Source organism: Ambystoma mexicanum, chromosome 11 (genome assembly GCF_040938575.1).
Source record: "Ambystoma mexicanum isolate Mex_15411 chromosome 11, UKY_AmexF1_1, whole genome shotgun sequence".
NCBI lineage: Eukaryota > Metazoa > Chordata > Amphibia > Caudata > Ambystomatidae > Ambystoma > Ambystoma mexicanum.
In genome coordinates, this window is record NC_090934.1 from 1,321,375,843 (window position 1) to 1,321,396,324 (window position 20,482).

General features: G+C 46.8%; 1 protein-coding gene across 1 annotated transcript in view; it reads left to right on the plus strand.

The window, feature by feature from the left end:
• Nucleotides 1-20,482, plus strand: part of LEO1 (LEO1 homolog, Paf1/RNA polymerase II complex component) — an 892,878-nt gene that overhangs the window by 339,662 nt on the left and 532,734 nt on the right. The window contains exon 5 of the mRNA XM_069624834.1: nucleotides 7,280-7,422. Within this exon, the coding sequence (XP_069480935.1) occupies nucleotides 7,280-7,422 (143 nt within the window). The remainder of the gene's footprint in view (nucleotides 1-7,279; nucleotides 7,423-20,482) is intronic.

Sequence of the window (20,482 nt, forward strand, 5' to 3'; positions counted from 1 at the left end):
GTGCTGTTCTATGGCCCAAATCGACATCTGACTATCCACCAGTCACCATCCCCAAACGGATGGTCAAACAGAGAGCGAATCAAACGCTTGAGCAGTATCTACGCTGTATGCTACAGCAAGCTGAAGGAAGCTGGTCAGACCTATTATGGATAGCTGAATATGCCTATAATAATTCCCTACACACCAGCACTGGGCAAACGCCCTTTTATACCATATATGGCAGGCATCCATGCACTTCCGAGTTAGACGTCCCTACGACCTTGGAAATGCCAGCAATTAAAACCTTGCACACAACCATTTCTCAAATCTTTAAAAGGGCAGCCAAACACTTACTCCAAGCTAAGAATCGCCAGAAGAAATTTGCTGACCAACACCGAGTAAAAGCCCCCAATTACCAAGTTGGAGACTAAGTCTGGTTGGCATCTAAAAATGTGCCCATTAAAGGAACCCAGACTTTCCGTCCAAGATAGCTGGGTCCATTCACCATCACCTCCGTGATAAATCCAGTAGCAGTCAAACTAGCCTTGCCATCTAACATGCAGATTCATCCTGTGTCCACGTATCGCTCCTAAAACCTGTTCATCCTCGGACCTGTGTCCGACAGACAGGAGAACCACCATGAGAAGGGCCTTGGGGGGAGGGGGGGGGGGGGGGGGGTTCGAGTGCTGTCATGATTCATGCCCCCAGTCCCCTGAGTCATGGCTGGAGCCAGGCCACGATCCCCTATATGGCTCCTAAGGGCCTCTCCATCCTACCAGAGACACACTTGGAGCCAGACCTGGTGCCTGTGGCGCCAGGCTCACACATAGCTCAAAGAATCACTTGGCATTGGACTTGTAATGTATTGTGGGCAAGATGGATGCCCCCAGATAACCCAGTTCCTTGAACTGAGTAGGCGGTCTAGCCTTTTGGGTGTGGTTCAACCCAGGGATACCTGGGATACCTGAAAGCTATTTAAACCACGCCCGGGCCGAGAAGCACGCTTTGCGTTTCTCTGCACCTGCAGCATGACACTCACTGTGCTCGGATAGGTCTCCTGAAGGCCTTTGCCTTTCCTCCACATCCCGCGCTCCTGCAAGAACAGCATTAATATTATACTTATCTTGAAGAAAATCCAGCTTGCATCCATCGCTCCTCCGGTCCTGTGGGCAGCTACACCGGTGTCATCTCCATCTTGGCACGCTGCATCCTAGGGGAGGATAAACGAACGGAAGAAAAAGTATTAGTAAGCATTCTTCATATCTTAACTTACTTTAAAACTGTAAGAAGAGTCGACGCTTACCTGAACTTAAGCCGCTCGGGATAACTTCAGTTCTGGAGCATCCAATCGACTTGCAAGGGGAAAGGACATTACAGGTTAGCACGGAAAGCCTAAGGAGGCTCCGCACATCGCGCTTACTCACTGCACCTTATCCTCTCAGCTGGCAGCCACGCTGGAATATTGCAGCACCTGAAAGGGACACAGACAAACATTGGTCAATACAAGGAAGAGCAGACCGCATCGTGCATCGCGCTCTCACTCACCGTTAGTGCTTTGCTCCCCTCAGCAGCACAATGCCATCTCCGACCCCCTCCAACACCTAAGGGAGGAGAGACATGTTAAAGAAGGGACAAGAGTCAAAAGGACAGTTCATAAGAATCATTTAACTTACTGGTCGGGCTGGAGTTACAGCAAGCCCAGTCCGTTGGGCCCACGCCAGTGAAGCAACTAGGCAGCATAGAGCCTGCATCAGTCGATGCACCCCTGCACCGAAGGGCAGGACGGAGAGCGCGCTACACAAGAAAGCAAGGTGAGGAGTGGACAAAGGGGAAGGTTTGGTCACCAGGGAAGAGAGGGTCAAGCAAGCAGAGACAATAGAGTTAAACTCTGGCAATCCTGTGTTTCAGGCCCAGTCTCCAGTCGAACTGATTCCGGGGAAGGGTTCGAGGTCATAGGAGGTCCAGACAGGCTGAGTGGCGTCCCCGTGGATACCAGGTGAGCGTTACAATGAGTTGAAATTCTGTGTGGACTATAGAGCTCTAAATGCAGTCACCACGACGGATGCCCATCCGTTACCTAGGACAGTTGAGCTGGTGGACAAACTTGGTTCAGCCAAGTTCATCAGTACATTTGACCTAACATCATGCTATTGGCAAATAGCTTTGACAGACCATGCCAAGGAGAAAACTGCATTTGCGACCCCAGGAGGCCTCTTCCAGTTCAGGGTTATGCCTTTTGGACTCATAAATGCATCTGCAACATTCCAGAGGATGGTGAATCAAGTTCTGAATGAGATGGAGGACATCTGCATGGCATACTTGGATGACATTGTCGTGTTCATCTCCACCTGGGAAGAACATCTTGACCACCTTGGATATGTTTTGTAGGGTCTTGCACATGCCCATCTGACCATAAAGGCTAGTAAATGTCAAATTGGTCAGAGCAAAGTAGTCTACCTTGGACATGAGGTACGAGGAGGCGAAATAAGGCCATTGCCTAGCAAAGTAAAGACTGTACAAGACTAGGCCACCCCTACTATTCAACCCGAATGAGAGCCTTTCTAGGTCTCACTGGTTACTATAGGAACTTCATTGGGAACTATTTAATGTGATCTCCTTACCCAAATTCCACAGGTAGGTCCAGTTGAATGAGGAGTGCACTCAAGCCTTTGAAGGACTGAAAGCCCTTTTGTCAAGCTCCAGTCTTGAGAGCTCCTGACTACAACCAATCCTTTATTGTACAAATGTATGCTTCAATACAGGAATAGGTGCTGTTTTGAGTCAGCTGGATGATAAAGGCAGGGAACACCCGATCTGCTTAATCAGTAGGAAACTGAAGGACCATGAAACAAGGTGGGCAACTATTGAACACAAGTGTTTTGCCATTGTGTGATCTCTGAAGAAGTTTAGACCATACTTGTACGGATTGTAATTCATACAAACCACCAATCCTTGAGATGGTTAATGCAGATGAAGAGGGAGAATCCTACATTGGAAAGATGGTCAATCAGCCTCCAAGGTTTTGATTTCACTGTAGAACACGGGTCCGGGTGTAATCACCAAAATGCTAATGGTCTCTCCAGAAATTATGACTGACTGGATTAGGAGATTCATCCAGGAGGGAGAATTCTCATTTCTATGTTAATTCCTTTTTACTTTACAGACCCCCACTCTTTTACTGGACTTTAGGACTTTCAGTTTTTATCCCAGAGAGAGTGAGACCTTTTTCCCACTCTCTCATGTATTCTTCTCTGTTTTGAACCCTTTTTTTCTTTTGGTTTTGGGAGTCTGACATACTCCGAAGCATCATCTTTTTTTTTTTATTGTGTCACACAGTACCCTCAGTGCAGTGTCACAGAGAAGTCTGTGACACCGCTAAGGTTTCTGCTAAGGTTTAAATACCTTCTCTTGGAAAAACTACTGTTTCCAAGAGTAGTAAAGTGAAATTGACTTTACTTACCTTTTTCTCTTTGTAGACCCTGCACACACTATCTTACATAGAGTGCTGGATGGGTTACTTAGTATCCCCTGTGTCTACCTTCTCATGTAACATTTTTATGTTGCCCTTACTACAATTAATGGCTGGTGGCAGTAGTTAAATTTTCCTACCATTGTGCGTTTTTACCGCAGGCTCAATCCTCAGCTGCAGTATTGCACCCACGGGTGCCCATTTTGTCAAAATGGCCACGGTCGTCTTCTGTCACCATTTCTTGTTTGTAAGATCCTTCTTGGGATTTACTCTGCACGCCAAACCACGTTTGGTCCCTTTGTTCGTTTTGTCTTTGGTGGGATTCACTGGTGAAGCCAGCCTCTGGCTTCAGCGTGTCTGGCAGGGCAGGAAACGAAGGAGGTTCCCGAAACTTCCTGTGCTTAGTCTCCTTGGTTACAATAATGCACCCAAAGGTGAATGGCTGGCTGGCTGTCCTTGGAGGACTGCTGTGTGAGAGAAAGCTAGGCTGCAAATGAATGAGAGAAACTTGCATAAAAGGCAAGGTCTTTTGCAATGAAGTCAGTCTCGACCACAGGACGAAACTGGAAGAGAAGCTTTCTGCACCCTCCTGAGCCGTTAGTTTGCCCGGTGAAGCCCTGCTGCAGTGCTGAAGCTCCAAATTTCGAATCCACTAGAGCAGCCTGGAAAGGACGACTTTTTCCCTTGGGTTGGTGGGACCAACTGACCCCAAGAAAAACGTGACTGGAACCCCTCTCCCTGCTGGCTGTACTTCTTCGCTGCTGCTGGAACCGAGTGCCAGGGTACAGGAACACTAGAATCAAGTGCATTGTCTTTAAGCCAGACCCGAGCTCTAGGAAGATCCTCTGGACTCCCTCGAAGCAGGACTACTTCGAGCCACCTCAACAGAGTGCTGGACCCCAGAAGCAAGGGGAGCCCATAAGGTGTCCAAGAACCACAGTGGTGCTATTTGCGAGTAGCTGAAACTGCGAAGTGCGGCTGATATGAATTTTGCCCATTGCTGCAACCGACCTTCAACCCGTAGTGCAGGAGTCCCCAGACGTCGTATCTCTTGTCCCCATGATTGAGGCCCAGCAACAACAGGATCTGCAGGACTACAACAGGCAACAGAAGCCATCTGGAAGTTTTTCTTCAAATTCAAGGTACTGTGTAAGTAGGGGTGCCTGCCTCTTGTGTGTAGCTTGCTTGCTCTCTCTGGAGACTTGCATTTGCTGCCCTTTTGTAGTGTTGCTTGCATCTTTGCTCTTCACAAGCCTCCCAGCTTGTGGCCCAACAGTGATTCTTTTAACAACAAAACTCTAACATTGTGCAAGACCTTTGTGCTATCTTTAAGAAGTGCCTCAGCCCCATGACTTTGCTCAATTGACATTGGCTGTCCTGGCTCCCTGCAAACTCTTCTTACCCTCTGACTTTTGTTTGTGTCCCTCCAAAACGTCATACATATGTTATTTGTATAGCTGGTAAAGGGTTAAACTATATTTCATTGGTGGATTCTAAAGTGCTTACCTGTTTGAGAAACTTTTTAACCATTGTTTCCTTCCCTAACCTTATCCCATAACTCCAGTATTGAATTTAAGTGTAAAGTGATATATCAATGTCCACAGTGTCCTAGCAATCGAAGTCACCTAATAGACATCCCAAAAGGTTATCTTCTTACTGAAGCTGAAGGAGTGTATTTTTGAAGTGTATTTTATTGTTGCATTTGCCATTTCTAAAGAAGGCTTATTTTCAAACTGAATGTTAAATTAATAAATAGTTATTTTAATAAGAAACCGTGAGTATTATTTGAATACCTGTCACTGTGAATCTGTTACACTGCCACAGCTCACATTGACCCCTCTTGAGGTAAACCTGGCTGCTCAGTCACTCTACCAACTTGTGAAGTACAGTCCTATACCAAAGGTTGGGTTGCCTATTACCAAGAGGACAAGGCTGGTGTAGTCTCCCACAGGGTTACTACATACAATCTTGCCTAACAGCACCAAACCAGGTTTAACTCTTTTGTTAGTTTTGCCTTTGGTGGGCTTCAGTACTGAAACCTACCTCTGGCTCCAGTGTGTCTGGAAGGGCAGGAAGCGAGGGAGGTGCCCAAAACTCCCTGTCCTTAGTCTCCTTGGTAACCTGAATGCCCCAGATGTGATTGGCTGACTGACTGTCCTTTTAGGACAGCCACCCTTCTGTGAGAGTGACAGCTAGGCTGTGCATGAATGGGAGAAACCTGCATAAAAGGTGAGGCTTCTTGAACTAAAGGCTCAGTCGACCACTGGACGAAACATCCGACAAAGGAATCGTGAAGAGAACCCTGCTGCATCCTCCTGGACCATTATTTGCCCGGTGCAGGCCCTGCTGCTGTGCTGAAACTGTTTTTCCAAATCGACTAGAGAAGCTCCCAAGAGGACGACTTCTTCCTTTGGTTAGTGGGACCAACTAACTTCAAAATGAACTTTGCTGCAGGACCTTCCCCAACTGCCTGTACTTCCTTGCTGCTGCTACAACCAAGTGCCAGGGGTCGAGAAATCTGTAGTCTAGTGCAACGTCTTTAACCCGGACCAGAGCTCCAGGAAGATCCTGAGGACCCTCCCAAAGCAGGACGACCCAACCTCGGTTCACCTCACCAGAGTGCTGGACTCAAGGAGAAAAGAAAGTCCATCATGTGTCCAAGATCCGCGGTGGTGCTATTTGCTGGTAGCTAAAAATCGTGAAGTTCCGCTGAACTGAAAAGAGCCCCTAGCTACTGCCAACCTTCGAACTGCAGTGCAGCAGTCCTCCAGACGTCCTTCCTCTCGTCCCCACGACTGAGGCCCAGGAACCCGAATCTGCATGCCTGCAACTAGAAAAAAAGCCAGCTGGATCCTCTTCTAACCTAAGGTACTGTTCTGACTACCTCTTTGTAGCTTGCTTCTCTCGGTTGAGATTTGCAGTAGCTGTCTTTCTAGAATTATTCTAGCGCTAACTTTTCACAAGTGTAACAGCTTGTGGCCCAGCAGTGATTTCCTGCAACAAACTCTCTAACTTTCTGCAAGACATTTGTGATATCTAAGAAGTGCCTCAGCTCCATATACATTGTTCAAATTGACTTTGGCTGTCTGGCTCCCTGCAGTCTCTTCTGACCCATTGACTTTGATTCTAACTGTCCTTCATGGGTGGTATATTGGTTTAAACTAGTATTGCTGAGAAAGGTTTAATCTAGACTTCATTGGGGGGGATTTTAAAAGTGCTCACATGCTCTGAGAACCTGTTAACCTTGTTCCTTCCATTAACCTTTTCTCTTTTACAAACCTCAGAGTTTACCAAGTACAAAAAGTGATATATAACTGCCAACGCTGTCCTAGTTGGGAAAGTCACCTCTGGGTGTAGGAAGTGTATGAATCATCTCTAAAGAGTGGCGACTTTCCTGACTTGATTCTGAGAAAGTATTTTGGACTGTTAAATAATTATTTAACTATAAAACCTTGAGTGTAAGTGTTATTTGGATACTTGTATGTGTGTATTTCGATGCTACAGCTCACATTTACCCCTCTTGAGATCAGCTTGGAGGCTCATTTACTCTACCAACTTGTGTAGTACAGACCTATACCAATAGGTGGGTTGGTTACCTAATACCAAGAAGACCAGACTGGTGTAGTTTCCCACAGGGTTACTGCATACAATCTTGCCGAACACTGGGCCGTTCCAGCCCGTGAAATGGGGGTTTAAGGCCATATTGAAAGGTATATCTAGAAAGGCTTGGCACTGCTCCCAGAAACATGAGATGTAGTTAGTTCATGTGGCTTAACCATTTAGATGAGTTTCTGTTTGCGTTATGGTTGAAGGTTCTTCTTTGTATTCTAGGATGATGAGGCAGTGGACCAGGACCAGCAGGATGAACCGATGGCAGAAACGAGGATAGAAGTTGAAATTCCAAAAGTGAACACCGATCTGGGAAACGATTTGTATTTTGTCAAACTTCCAAACTTTCTCAGTGTGGAGCCCAGGTAACCTGCATAAAATTGTGTTTCAATTCGATCACTTCTTTTTCAGGGTGGTGAGCAACCCAGGTGGCACAGCTTGCAGGATTCCAAACTGAGATATCCCTAAATCCTTTGCATTTCTCAGTACTGCAACTTTATGATCAAATGCAATGATCTCCTCTTTTCTCATTATGCATCTTTAATTGTTAACTGTAATGGTAGCTAAAATGAAGTGTTAGGTACGTTTTTCTAAAGTCTTGTTATGGGTACTGTTTGTTATGTAATAATAATGGGTGCAGTCCAACTGGTGTGGGACTACACAAGACTTCTCTTGGTATTAGGTAACCCACATTTTAATGTATATCTGTACTAGACAAGTTGGTAGTGTGACTGAGCAGCCAGGCTTATCTTAAGAGGGGTAATGTAAGCTGTAGAGTTGTACAATGAAATTAGTAAATACAGGTATCCAAGTAAACACTTAGTTATGTAATATTTATTTATACACAAAGATACTTAAAGCATTCTTTAAAAAGCAGTAACTAGCAGTAACATTAATCCCAAGTTAGGATACAATTAAAAAAGTGAACGACAAAGCAGGAGAGTAATTCATTAATTTTACACATTGTCAGTATAACACTTATTTTGTATCACCTTTGCAATATTGAGTTATAAAGGAGGGAAAGGTTAGGGTTAGATCGGAACATACTGGTATTCTACAAAATAGTTAGATTCTCCCAAAGGGATGCAGGTCGTCCCAGCAATAATAGTGTTCAACAATTAAAACCTGTAAGGGAACAAGCACTGCCAAAGCCCGTAGGTTCAGAAGGGGGGCCTTTAGAGAGCCAGGACGGTCAAAGTCAATGGGCCAGTTCAAAGCTCTGATGCTCTCTTCTTAGAAAATGTCCTTAAATAGTCAGTCGTTCGTCTTTAGTCAGTAGTTCAAATAGAAAATCATAGCAACTCATGAGGAGTCACCTTGAAGCACAAGCTGAAAGGCCAGTGCAAGTGAGTTGAGGTCAACTCAGAATAGGGAAAAAAATAGCATACCCCAAGGTAGTGAAGGCACTCACTCCCCCACTTCACCAACACAACTCAGAATAAAGGACACATCCCAGTAGGAAATGAGATCAAGAGATTGGTTTTGAGATTCATCAAAGATTTATGTAAGAATCGGCATCCAGAGAACTCTGATGCCTTGAAAGCGCTCTGGCAAACAATACAGGAACAATACATTTTACCGGCTTTCACAGTCATCAGTGACGATTTCTATACAGTCTACAGGTTACGTTTTCATTTTTTAGGGAAGGGTTGCGAGTATAGTTCTGTAAGGGCCGGCTCCACGAGATTAGCTTATGACTTGGCGGGGGGGTTGGACATCATGTGGTTCAGCTAGGCCGGTCCGTGCGAGGTGAAGGTTGGGTTGGGTCGGGTCCGGAGAGGTGGCTGGTTCTGGCTGACTAATCTACACACTTATTCTAGACGTACAGTAAATAATGATCATTGCTACACCTTTTAAGTTTTTATTAGAGGCCTATAAATTATACACGTATGTTTGCATTATCTCACTTTGGGTCACTGGCGAGGTGAAGGGTGTGGTGGTCTTGCCCCTCAGGTAACCTGTGTGAGGCGAGATTGATAGCTGCCTGGTCTGGCACAATAGAGCGGGAGGGGGTGGAGTGACACATCTTAGTTTAGGACGGAATATACTGTGACAGAAGTCTGGTTTTATTGAGAGCACTCTAGGGTGGTCAACAAGGAAGGGTCACACTTCTGCTACATCAAAAGAATAGTTTTGGAGGGGCACGAGGTTGAGCAAGCAGTAATATTCAAACAGTGGGTGTGAGAGAGGCAGGAGCAGGTTTAAGATGGATGCGCCACAAGTACTGGTTCGGCCCGGTCACACACAGGACAGTAATCTCAGAGGAAGAGTAAAAAGAATACATTGTTTGCAACATCTTGTCTCAGAGCATCCATGAGAAAGGGACTTGGGAGGCATAGACACGGGAGGAAAAAGTAGGGGCTGTCAGTGCTCACTGTGTGTGCTGCATTGCTGAGGGGAGAGGAGACTTTGCAGTACCAGAATGCGGCTTAGTCCAAAGATGGAGTAGAGGTTACACAAAGTGGAGTCCAAGTGTGTCTTGCAATAGCCCCACCTCTGCTTATGCCAGGGCCTTGTCCCCTGGGTCCACAGGAGGGCAGGGAAGGCGTCCCTTCACCAGTGCAAGATCAAGTGGTGCCTTTCGCCTAGAATGTATGGGCGGGGGCTAAACCAACCCCTACTTCTTTACATTAGGAAGCACCCCAAATGGCAAAAGGATAATGTACCCCAAGCCCTCATGAGAGGGACTCTGCAGCAATGGATTTCCATCGATTCAGCAGCTCTTTGTGGTTTTGCAGTCTTTCTCAGTGCCAGTGAAAAACAAAAAGGTCTGTTTAGGATTTCCTTGATCCCTCGGTCCTGGACTCTGGTGAGGGTACTCTGGACGTGGATTTCTTGCTTCTGTAGGGTCCTCTGGATGCCTACGAAGATCTGGCCGGATTTGGACTTCGGAAGACAATGCACTCACAAGTGGTTGAGGTACCACAGGTGTTGGGCTTCTGCAGCCTTGGAACGTCGCGTCAAGTCGGGGGTTGTGCCAAAATGGTTTGTCTTGAGGCTAATTGGTCCCACCAGTCTACGGGATGAAGTTGTCCTTTACAGGTCTTCCTTGTCAATTTGAAAACTGGGTCAGCACAGCTGCAGGGTTCACCTGGCACTTTGCGGTCCAAGAGGGTGCTGTTGGCGTCTTCTCTTCTTTGTTTGTGTGTTTAATCATTTATAATGCGCACCAGACCCAAGGGTATCAGGGCGCAGCAGTTACAAGATTATGAAAAGCTTAGGTTCACAGGTTACAGAGTAAATACAGGAGTGGTACTTGTACATGCCAATGATAAGTCAATGAATACAGTGAAGAAAATATACAGTATACAATGTACACAAATAGTACTAAAGTGCAGAGCATACAAGTACAGTACAAAGTGTGAAGAATACACGAGCGAGTCTTATAGATCAGTGGACTTGAGCCAGCTAATGTAGCTAAGTCTAAAGTTCAGATAGAGTTGGTCTTCTCTAATAGGGTGTGGCAGGGAGTTCTATAGTTGGGCCGCTTTGACGGGAAAACTACAGCTGCCCACCTTGGAGAGCTTGAATCTCGGAATGGTGAGGCAATTGGTGTTGGCTAATCTTGTGGGTATGGTGGATGTTCTCCTGTGGAATCTGTCCATGAGATAGCTAAGGGCAGCCTTGTTCAGTGCTTTGTGGGTGAGGGATGCAGTTTTTTTGGATTTAACTAAGGGTGGAGAGCCAATATTTTAAGCCTGATCAGATATATGTGATCTTCTAGCCACGCCAAGTGCCGCTCTGAGGGTGTTTTTTAGGGGAGGATTTGTATCCTCTGGATAATTTACTTGTTGGCACCAATGTAAAGGGCATTGCAATAGTCTAGCCTAGAGAGTATGAGGGCTCTAGCAAGTATGATGCAATTGTTATCTGACAGAAAAGGTTTGCCAGTTCTGATAAGCTTACAAGTGTAGGCAGTGGCTGGGGCCATAGAATTCACTTGTTTGACAAAGGAGAGAGAGGAATCCAGGTAAAAACCGAGGGTCTTTACCTCTTTGGCCACCTTGATGAGGTTGCCATTTATTATGAAGGATGAGTAGTCCTGGCCTAATTTCTTGAGCTTGGTGGGTGTGCCCAGGATGTCGTCAGTTTTGTCATCATTCAGGTAGAGACCGTGAGTCGCTATCCATGTCTGAATGATGAGATACACTCCATTCACCAAGGCCGAATCCTTAACATAATCCCCGGAAAGTGGGAGGAGAATCTGAGATTCATCTTTGTAATTAGTGTAGGTGATACCAAGATGGTCCAGATCGTCAAAAAGTGGCCTGGTTAATATGTTGTATAATGTGGGGGAAACTGAAGAGCCCTGGAGTACACCGCACGTGATGGGGATGGGGTTTGCTGCTGCTGTGGGGGAGAAGACCATCCTGGTCCTGTCACTCCTCACAAATTTCTTGATCCAGGCTTTAGCCTCTTTAGAGAAGTGGGCGGCTGAGTGTAGGTGGCTGCATAAGTAGGAGGAGGGCTGTTTTCCCTTTATCTTTTAACTCATCGACTTGTGTCTTCAAATCGATGAGGGCAGTCTTGGTTCCGTGTTGGGGACGGAAGCCTGATTGACGGGCTCCTAGGTGTTTGTTGAGTTCCAAGTAGTGTTGGATTTGGAGGTAGGCAACATTGTCGAGTATTTTTAACAGAAAGGGTACTGTTGTGATGGGCTGGTAGTTAGTGGGTATGAGTGGATCAAGGGTTTGCTTACAATGGGAGCACCCAGGATTGTTTGAGGTTGGTGGGAATAGTGCCGGACGCAAATGAAGCATTGATAAGTTTGGAAAGAAAAGTGGCAAGATCTCGTGCAGCATCTTTTATGAGCTGGGCTGGGCAAAGGTCACCCTGGCAATTGGAAGGCTTGAGTGTAAGAATAACTTTATCTGCCTCGAGAGTTGATGTTTTAGTGAAGTTGAATCTGGCAGGGGGGTTGGATAATGTATCCTTGATGGGGGGGGGGGGTCAGGAGTAATAATGTTAGGATGAGATGGTGTACTGACAGATGCTTTTTTAGGGCTGTTTTATTTTGGAGGGTGGTTGCTTTGTTAGAGTGCTTGTTGTATATCTGAACACCAAGTTTTATCTTTAGTGCAGATGTCAGGAGTAGGCATAGTATTCTCTAATTCCTTAAGAATGGTAAATGATTCCTTCATCCTGGAGTTGGCGTTGGAAATACGTTTGTTATATGAATTGTTTGGTCGGGTAGACTTCCTTTTTGTAATGTGATGAAATTTCGGTTCATTTGGTTCTGTTTGCTTCCAACGGGAGAAGTCTCCAGGAGGTTTCGCAACTCTTCTTTAATTGTCGTAAGTCCTTTAACCCTTTAAGTGCCATTGGTATTTCTCCCCAGTGCCAGGGCCTTTTTTGGTGAGTCGGTATGTGGCCATTCAATGGCTTGTAACTTTTTTGTTACATGAGATATCTCGACCAAATTTGGCTCCTTTTTTTCCCACATATAGGCGGTCGTAACGCCACCCAGGAATCCTAGGTTGCTGTAGGGGGGTGAGAGAAAATAAGCAAAAAGGGCGAACATTTTGGGTGTTTTCAAAAAATGCCAATAAAATGATGTACAAAGAAGCCTGTGGTTTTTTCCTTGTAAGAGCTAGGAACAAATGGTTTGCTGTGCTGAGTTCCCCAATTTCCTGACTTTCAAGAACAGGTTGAGTGGAAATGGAAAAAAAAATATTTTGATGTGGTTATCAACCGTTTTGTGAGAGGCGATTTTGGTCATTTTTGCCAATTGGACATGCATGGACGGAATGGAAGAAAAGGGTTGGAAAGCCGAATTGGAGGACAGAAAGGCATATATTTATGAAAAGTAGACAAAAGTCCAAGTTTAGGAACGGGTGATTTGTGTAGGTCAGGCAACAACTAGGTAGGGGAAACTGCCATCGATTGGGGGAAAATGACCGAAAAAAAAGGCATGTGTTGGACATGGTTGGCTTGGTACGGCAATGGCTTCTATGAATTTTGAGAAAAGCAATGCTCTGCTACATTCCCCCGACTCTTGCAGTTAGGAGAGCACACATTTTTTGTAGTGTTTTACAAAACAAGCAATACCACGAGCCAAACACTGAGCCATGGTACACAGGAGTTTTACGCTCACGGCCTGACCAGACGCACTTAGCATGTGTAAATCGGGAAAACCAATGTGGTGAGGAACGGCAAGCACACATTTTTTGGAAGAGCACAGGCAGCCCTTTTCAAGGGTAGATGACTTGTGCAGGTTACAAAAGTGTATGGTGCCTAAAGCAGCGACTAAATGTAGGTCACATTTGGGAAATGAAAGGGTTGTGTGACAAAGGCCACCAGCAAATGGGTCAAAACGTTATGAAAACCACACAAACACAACACATGGCCTACCGCACCGCGTTCCCACAGGTGTTCCGATGAAAACGGTACCTCACATGTGTGGGTGCACCTACCTGGCCGCCAAGGGGAAAGCCTAAAACACAAGTAACCCCAAGTCTGTTTTCTGACCGTAATTTGAGACGCTCTGCCGACCGGCACAACATACAGATATGGGCCTCGGGTGTCCAAGCCACCGGGGGAAAACAGGGAACCCCATGAATTTCCGAAAAGAGGACACCCGTGGGAATCGAGAGAGGTATGATTTGCACACATCGCCCCAGAATGTATTACCCAGACACCCCCGCAAAGTCCAAAATGTAGGGGGAAAAAACGAATTTTTCGCACATTTCACTTGGCTCACCCATCGAAACGCCCCCAACAACACATGGCCTACTGTCCCGCGTTCCCACAGGTGTCCTGATGAAAACGGTACCTCACATGTGTGGGTGCACCTACCTAGGCGCGAAGGAATCGGGCTAAACCACTGCTATCCCCCTCAAAGGGTTTGGGGAGGCAACCTACAGATTTAGGCCTGGGGTGTTGCAGCCACCAAGAAAAACAGGGACCCCCATGCATTTCCGAAAAGAAGACACCCGTGGGAATCCGCTGAGGTATGATTTGCGCACATTGCCCCAGTATTTATTACCCAGACACGCCTGCAAAATCCAAAATGTGGGAAAATGAACACATTTTCCGCACATTTTGCTCGGCTCACCCATCGAAACACACCCCCAACAACACATGGCCTACTGTCCCGCGTTCCCACAGGTGTCCCGATGAAAACGGTACCTCACATGTGTGAGTGCACCTACCGGGGGCGCAAAAGAAAAAGCGTAACCCACTGGTAACCCCAAACCTTTCGCCACTGCCCATTTTGTTCATGTGGGCAACCTACAGATTTGGGCCTAGGGTGTCGAAGCCACCAAGGAAAAGGGGGAACCTCATGCATTTCCCAAAAGAGGACACCCGTGGGAATCCACAGAGGTCTGCCTTGCGCAAATTGCCCCAGTTTTTATTAGCCACAATCTCCGACAAAGTTTGATATTTGGTGGGGAAAAAACACAATGTTCACTTTGTCTGGGGTTCTGGGTAATAAATTCTGGACCGCTTTGCGCAAGTCAGACCTTTGCGCATTCCCACGGGTGTCCTCTGCCGACCCACCGAAACACACCTCCAACAACACGTGGCCTACCTTCCCGCGTCCCCACACGTGTCCCAATGAGAGGCAGACCTCATGTGTGCAGGTGTCTTACCTGAGTGACAATGGGTACATCTTTTGTATAGTAACTTCTCTGTAGTGCGCATATGAAACAGTAAAGTACTGGTAGTAAGCCATTTCACATGCTCCTTTCCTCACACTTCCCATACATACCAGTCACAATGCAGTTGGACACGCAAGGTGGGATTTAGCACAAGGAGAAACCTCCTTGTGTAGCACAAGAAGGATCGTCCTTGTGAGCAGTGATGCCACGACAAGGCACCCACCGGGTCACTGGCCATTCGTATCCCTTTCGTGTCTGCAGTCAGTTGGCATCCATTTCAGCCGTTGCACTTCTACCAAATCACTAGCACCAGACCAAGTGTATCTACACATGAGCATAACACCACACGTATACCACGTGGACATGTGCTTACAATGCAACTGTGTCTCTAGCAATATCTTAACTATCATTTGGCAGCAATTGTATAGCAACTCTGTCTGCATTCAAACTTTGTGCCTGCAATCACATGTAGACACTGATAGCAAGTGCATACTGGCCCACTTGGCTACCCTGCCCTACAGGCGCCATCTTCCACACCAGCTTTGAGTATGCCCATAGCAACTATGGGCAAACATTCATATGTTCAACCGTGCCCACACAAAACACCCACCCTGCAACATGACAATCATTTCTGCAGTGCTGGAAAAGTGCATTCACAGAAATTGTATCTGCATGTTCTTTGTATCTTTACCCAATTCACACACCAATCATATCCAATTAATTCCTACAGAAGACGTGTCACTTACACCACACATAACATTACTCGCAGTAAAACAATAAACAAGGCAGGATGTTACGAGGTAAGCAAGACACCGCTGCCATATAGTTGGTGTCCAAGTACCACTTTCATGACACTTAGACCTCAAGGGAAGGAGCCAAAGTGGCGTGTATTATTTTGAAAAGACACCCCTTGAGTGGAGGGAACCTGAATGGTGTTCTGGTCTTCCACAACGCACCACTTGAGTAGAGGCAGCCGGACTGGCCTTTCTTTGCATGCCAAACCTTAGGTGGAAGGAGCCAGATTCGGGTTACTTCCCAAAGTACGCCGGAAGCGGATGGGGCTTTCCAGACGTTTTTTTCTACGGCAATCCCGAACAGGAGCAAGCTACACTAGCATGCCTTGCCAAGACACCCCAAAGGGGAGTGACCCAGAGTGCTCCACCCTTCTTCTCCATGGCCCGCCTCAACTAGAGGCGGTGGAGTGGCATTCCTTTCCAAGATGCGCCTGCTTTGGAAGAAACGAGCATTGCGTTACTTTGCAAGGCACACCACGCACAGAGGGAGCTAGACTGCCTTTTCCTTATGAGGCAGACCTGAAGTGAAAGGTACCGGGTGTGATGTCCTTTTCCCAGGCAGGCCTCAAGTGGAGGGGGCAGGACTAGCATTGCTTGCTAAAGCACGCCAAAGGGGAATGACCCGAATGGCACAACTCAAGTACAGGGACCCGTAATGATTACTATTTCGCAGGCCCGCCTCCAATGGAAGGAGCCTGATTAGGGTTCCTTTGCAAGTCACGCTTTGAGCTGAGGGATCTAGACTGATGTAAATTTCGTAGGCAGGCCTCAAGGGAAAGCTACGGCTGTGGTTGCCTTTCCAAGGCAGGCCTCAAGTGGAGAAAGCAGGTCTAGCAATGCTCGTGAATGCACGCTAAATCAAGTGAAGTGAGTTGACATCCTGTTGCATTTTCATTGAAGGTACACCTCCAGGGAAGGGTGCAAGAGTGCCATTCCTTTATAAGACATGCACGATTTCAGTGGCTAAGGGTCCCTTTCAAGGGATGATGGCCATTTTCGGAAATTGGTCGATCTCCCAATATTTTTCCTTTGTATGATACAAAAGGAAACAAGGCTGAAAGCAGAGGACAGGCTGGGATGGGCATTGGGGACAGTACACCAGAGTATCCTTCCTCTTTTCTTGTTTTGTACACACCTTACATTTTCGGTACGGTTGTGCCTTCGTGGCAGTGGTGTCGCTCTTGCAATCTGGCAACATCTTCGACCTCTGGAAAGGAGGGAATTTGTACATGAACATTAGCCAGAGATTGAACAATTGCTAATTCGAAATCCAAAAAGGAGAGGTTGTTTTCTGGAGTAGCTGCACGGTACACCGCATAAGCATTGTACGTTGCCATATGCACAATGTGTGTGGTTAACTTTTTGTACCAGAAACGCGACTTGCGTTCAGCGTGGTATGACTCAAGCACTTGGTCATTTTTGTCTACTCCACCCATGTACTTGTTGTAATCCAGAATGCAATTGGGCTTCAACACTTGCTGAGTCTGCCTGCGCAGAGGGACAGCTGAAGTACTCCTCGTGAATTGTACTTAGCATGTACACATCCTTTTTGTCGCAGAATTTCACTGCTAACAATTCATCCTGCCGCAATGCCATACATTGTCCCTTGGCCAACTTCTTACACACAAGTTGTCTGGGGAAGCCTTTGCGGTTACTGCGGATTGTACCGCATGCCAGTGTGCCCCCATTGAACAATTCCTTGAACAGTGGAATTCCAGTGTAGAAATTGTCTACATACAAATGATGTCCCTTGTGGAGCCATGGTGTGAGAAGATCCCAAACAATCTTCTCACTTGTCCCTAAATGGGCTGGGCAGCCCGGGGTGTTTAGGGTTGAGTCTTTACTGGTGTAGAATCTCATGCTGCTGACATACCCAGTGGTACTTTCACACAACATGTACATTTTAATCCCATATCGTGATCTCTTGCTAGGAATGTATTGCCTGAACACTAGGCGACCTTTGAACAACACCAACGATGCATCAATGGATATGTTCTGGCTAGGAACATGCACCTCTGCAAATCGGTGAGTGAAGTGGTCCAGAAATGGGTTCAGTTTGAAGAGCCTATCAAAGTTTGGGTCCGTTCTGGGTAATGCTGCCGAATTGTCATTGAAGTGCAACATGCGGTGCAGTGCTTGAAAGCGATTTTTGCTCATTGTAGCTGAAAAAAACGGGCAATAAAGTGGTGCTACAGTAGACCAGTATATCGCGACAGACGGCTTGTGTCCAATTCCCATGAGCAGAATGAGACCCCAAAACTGTCTCATTTCAACATCGTTTGTGGGTACCGATGCTTGTGCTCTGGAGTGGGGTTTCAGCGTGGGACCCCTTGACCTCATGAACTGTGCAGCGTATAAATTGGTTTGCTGAACCACATCTGCAATGAACCCATCATCAACAAAAAGGTTGAAAAAATCAATAGCTGAAACCCTTCTGTATTCACTGTGCACCCTGATATACCAGTGAAAGGGGGCACAACAGGCTGAGCCATTGCTGGAGGCACCCAGAGCGACTCTTGAGTCATGTCAGGAACTGCCACATTACGTGGCTGTCTTGCACGTCCCCTCCCCCTTACAGGTCCCCTGCGTGTGGGAAGTGTGCGAAAAGGTGGACGCACTCTTCCTTCCTCTTCGTCATCAGATGATGACAATGATGAGTGGGAAAAGGGACTTTCATCCATGGCCATCTCACTTCCCCAATCACTTCCCTCCTGCCCCTCAGAAGCACTATCTGTTTCAGAATGCATGTACTCATCTGTGCCTTGCTCTGACCCAGACTCCATCACTACAGCTAATGTCTCCGCACCAGACATTGATCGCCGAGAAGCAATGAGTACCTTCGCTATGGAACCCTTCACTGCCCAAAGACCAGATGAAGACTGAAACAATAAGTATGTGAGCTTCTCAAAGTATGGAATGTAGCAGAGTAAGTGGTATTCAGTGCCACAAACCTACTCCACACAAGTACACCAAAAGGTCCAGACTTTGCTCACAAACTGTAGCAGCCCTCTGCAATATGACGTACTCCCTGCACGTTACAATAAACGGAGTACTACTTTGAAAACACTCACGTGAAATGCTAAGGACCAGCTGACTGCTTTCCTACAAGTGGGTAGACAGCTACAACACACCTGCACCTAAAAGAAAGATAACAAAAAATCTATGGACGATGTCCTCTTACGCTAAACTTTACAGAAATACAAGCGTGGGGATGAGGATTTCAGCCACACTACCTATTCAGAAACAGCCAACATGCTTTGCACCATGCCCTCCTCCATGGGATGCTGGTGGATGGGAAATCGAGGTGAGAAGCAACCATGCAACGTATTAGTGATTGGGTGAGTTGAAAAGCCATAGGCAATGAAGAAGCAGAAAGGGAAGATAAATAAAGTACACGGCAGCCCCTTCCAGGCAACTGCTGGCACACTTTTGACACCTGCTCATTCACATAGGGGTGTCTGTTGTAAGGGGAAAGGTCACAAGGACGAAATTAATGCAAGGCCAAGCAAATTGATTTAGGCTGATGCAAGCGGTGATGGGTAGCTAAGAAATGAGCTGCACAGACATACTGAATGCATTGACATGCCATGAACGCAGACAATTGCTAGGAAGTGGGAGTCTCACCGCCAACATACTTACTACCATTTTTATTCACATTTCACATATTCCAATACGTCCATCAGTTACTGGGCAACCCTCTCCCCCCCGTAGAATAGCGTCTGTACAAAATCCATTCTGTCTCCAATGAACAGCTCCATGCCGGTTTTGGAAAGGTGCACCCCATCTCTGTGAAACATTACAGCACCTTTGATAATGCCATGGTGAATGGTCCGTATTCTCTTGTTGCCCTCTGTCAGTCTAGTGAACTCGCCAATCAGTTTCCACACCGAGCGGTTGATGGCCCTTGTATTCCCTTGAGTTCTCCAATCCATCCTGGGAATCATCTGGGACCAGGCCACCACAGTGTTTGGAAACCTCTGTGTAATCCATACAAGGTCCGTCATGAGCTGCTCCGTACCCCCTTCCGTCCCACAAACGCAAAATCATTTCCTCCCAGGTGCACCACTATAAGGTCAGCGGGGGGGGGCCCTCTCCTTTTGCTTGGGCATCGCTGATGGCTCCTCTGAGCTGGTGAAGGCGCATCCCCCGACCCCAAACCAATGCACTGCATGGCCATCCCTTGGCTATACATACAGTTTACCAAATAACACAACGATTGTGTCAACACATGGCTCTTGTAACAATCCCAGACACATACTTCACCCACTCGGAACGCACCTCTCATTTGAGATAACAGTAGGTCGACACATAATTGCCACAATATTTTCAGGGAAAAGAGGTGAAGAAGTATTTCACCTTGTGCCAATAACACAGTTGTGCTGTCACAATTGCAATCGGTGAAGGTTTCTTCTCCTGTGGGCCACCAACTGCACTGAACGGTGTTAAGATGACTTGCACATGCTACACCACTATACTTTGGCAGGGTGACTAGTCTGCCAGAGGATATGACGTTCACAAGAAGTGTGCTTTGTACGTTCTTTGAATATAGGAACCCTGACAGAATGTACCACAATCACCACAAATGGATGCACCTTCGGACACTTTCATTGTGAGTGTTTCGGCCACAGCTCCAGGACCACTGGTGAACTTGGGGGTACTCAACTACCAAGGCAGAGAGGCGGGCAAGGTCACACACATCAACCACCACCACCCTACATCGCTTCCTGGTCAGCACTACAGCTTTCCCCTCCTGGAAGGGATGGGGACCAGGCCAAGGCACCCTTCCCCAAAGCTGAATTTGGGGGACAAAATATCCACCAGGAGGACGGACGCCCAAGACCAATGAGATCCCCACACCCCACACCCCCCAACGTCCTGGCCCTCTAGCTACCCTGCGTTACAGCTTTTCCCCCTGCAAAAGGATGGGGACCCTGGCGGGGCCCAGTGGGCCCACTGCTGGAATTGGACCACAGAAATGCTGAAAGTTGCAGTAAAATGAATGAGCTCTGTACCAAGTGTGCATAGCATGC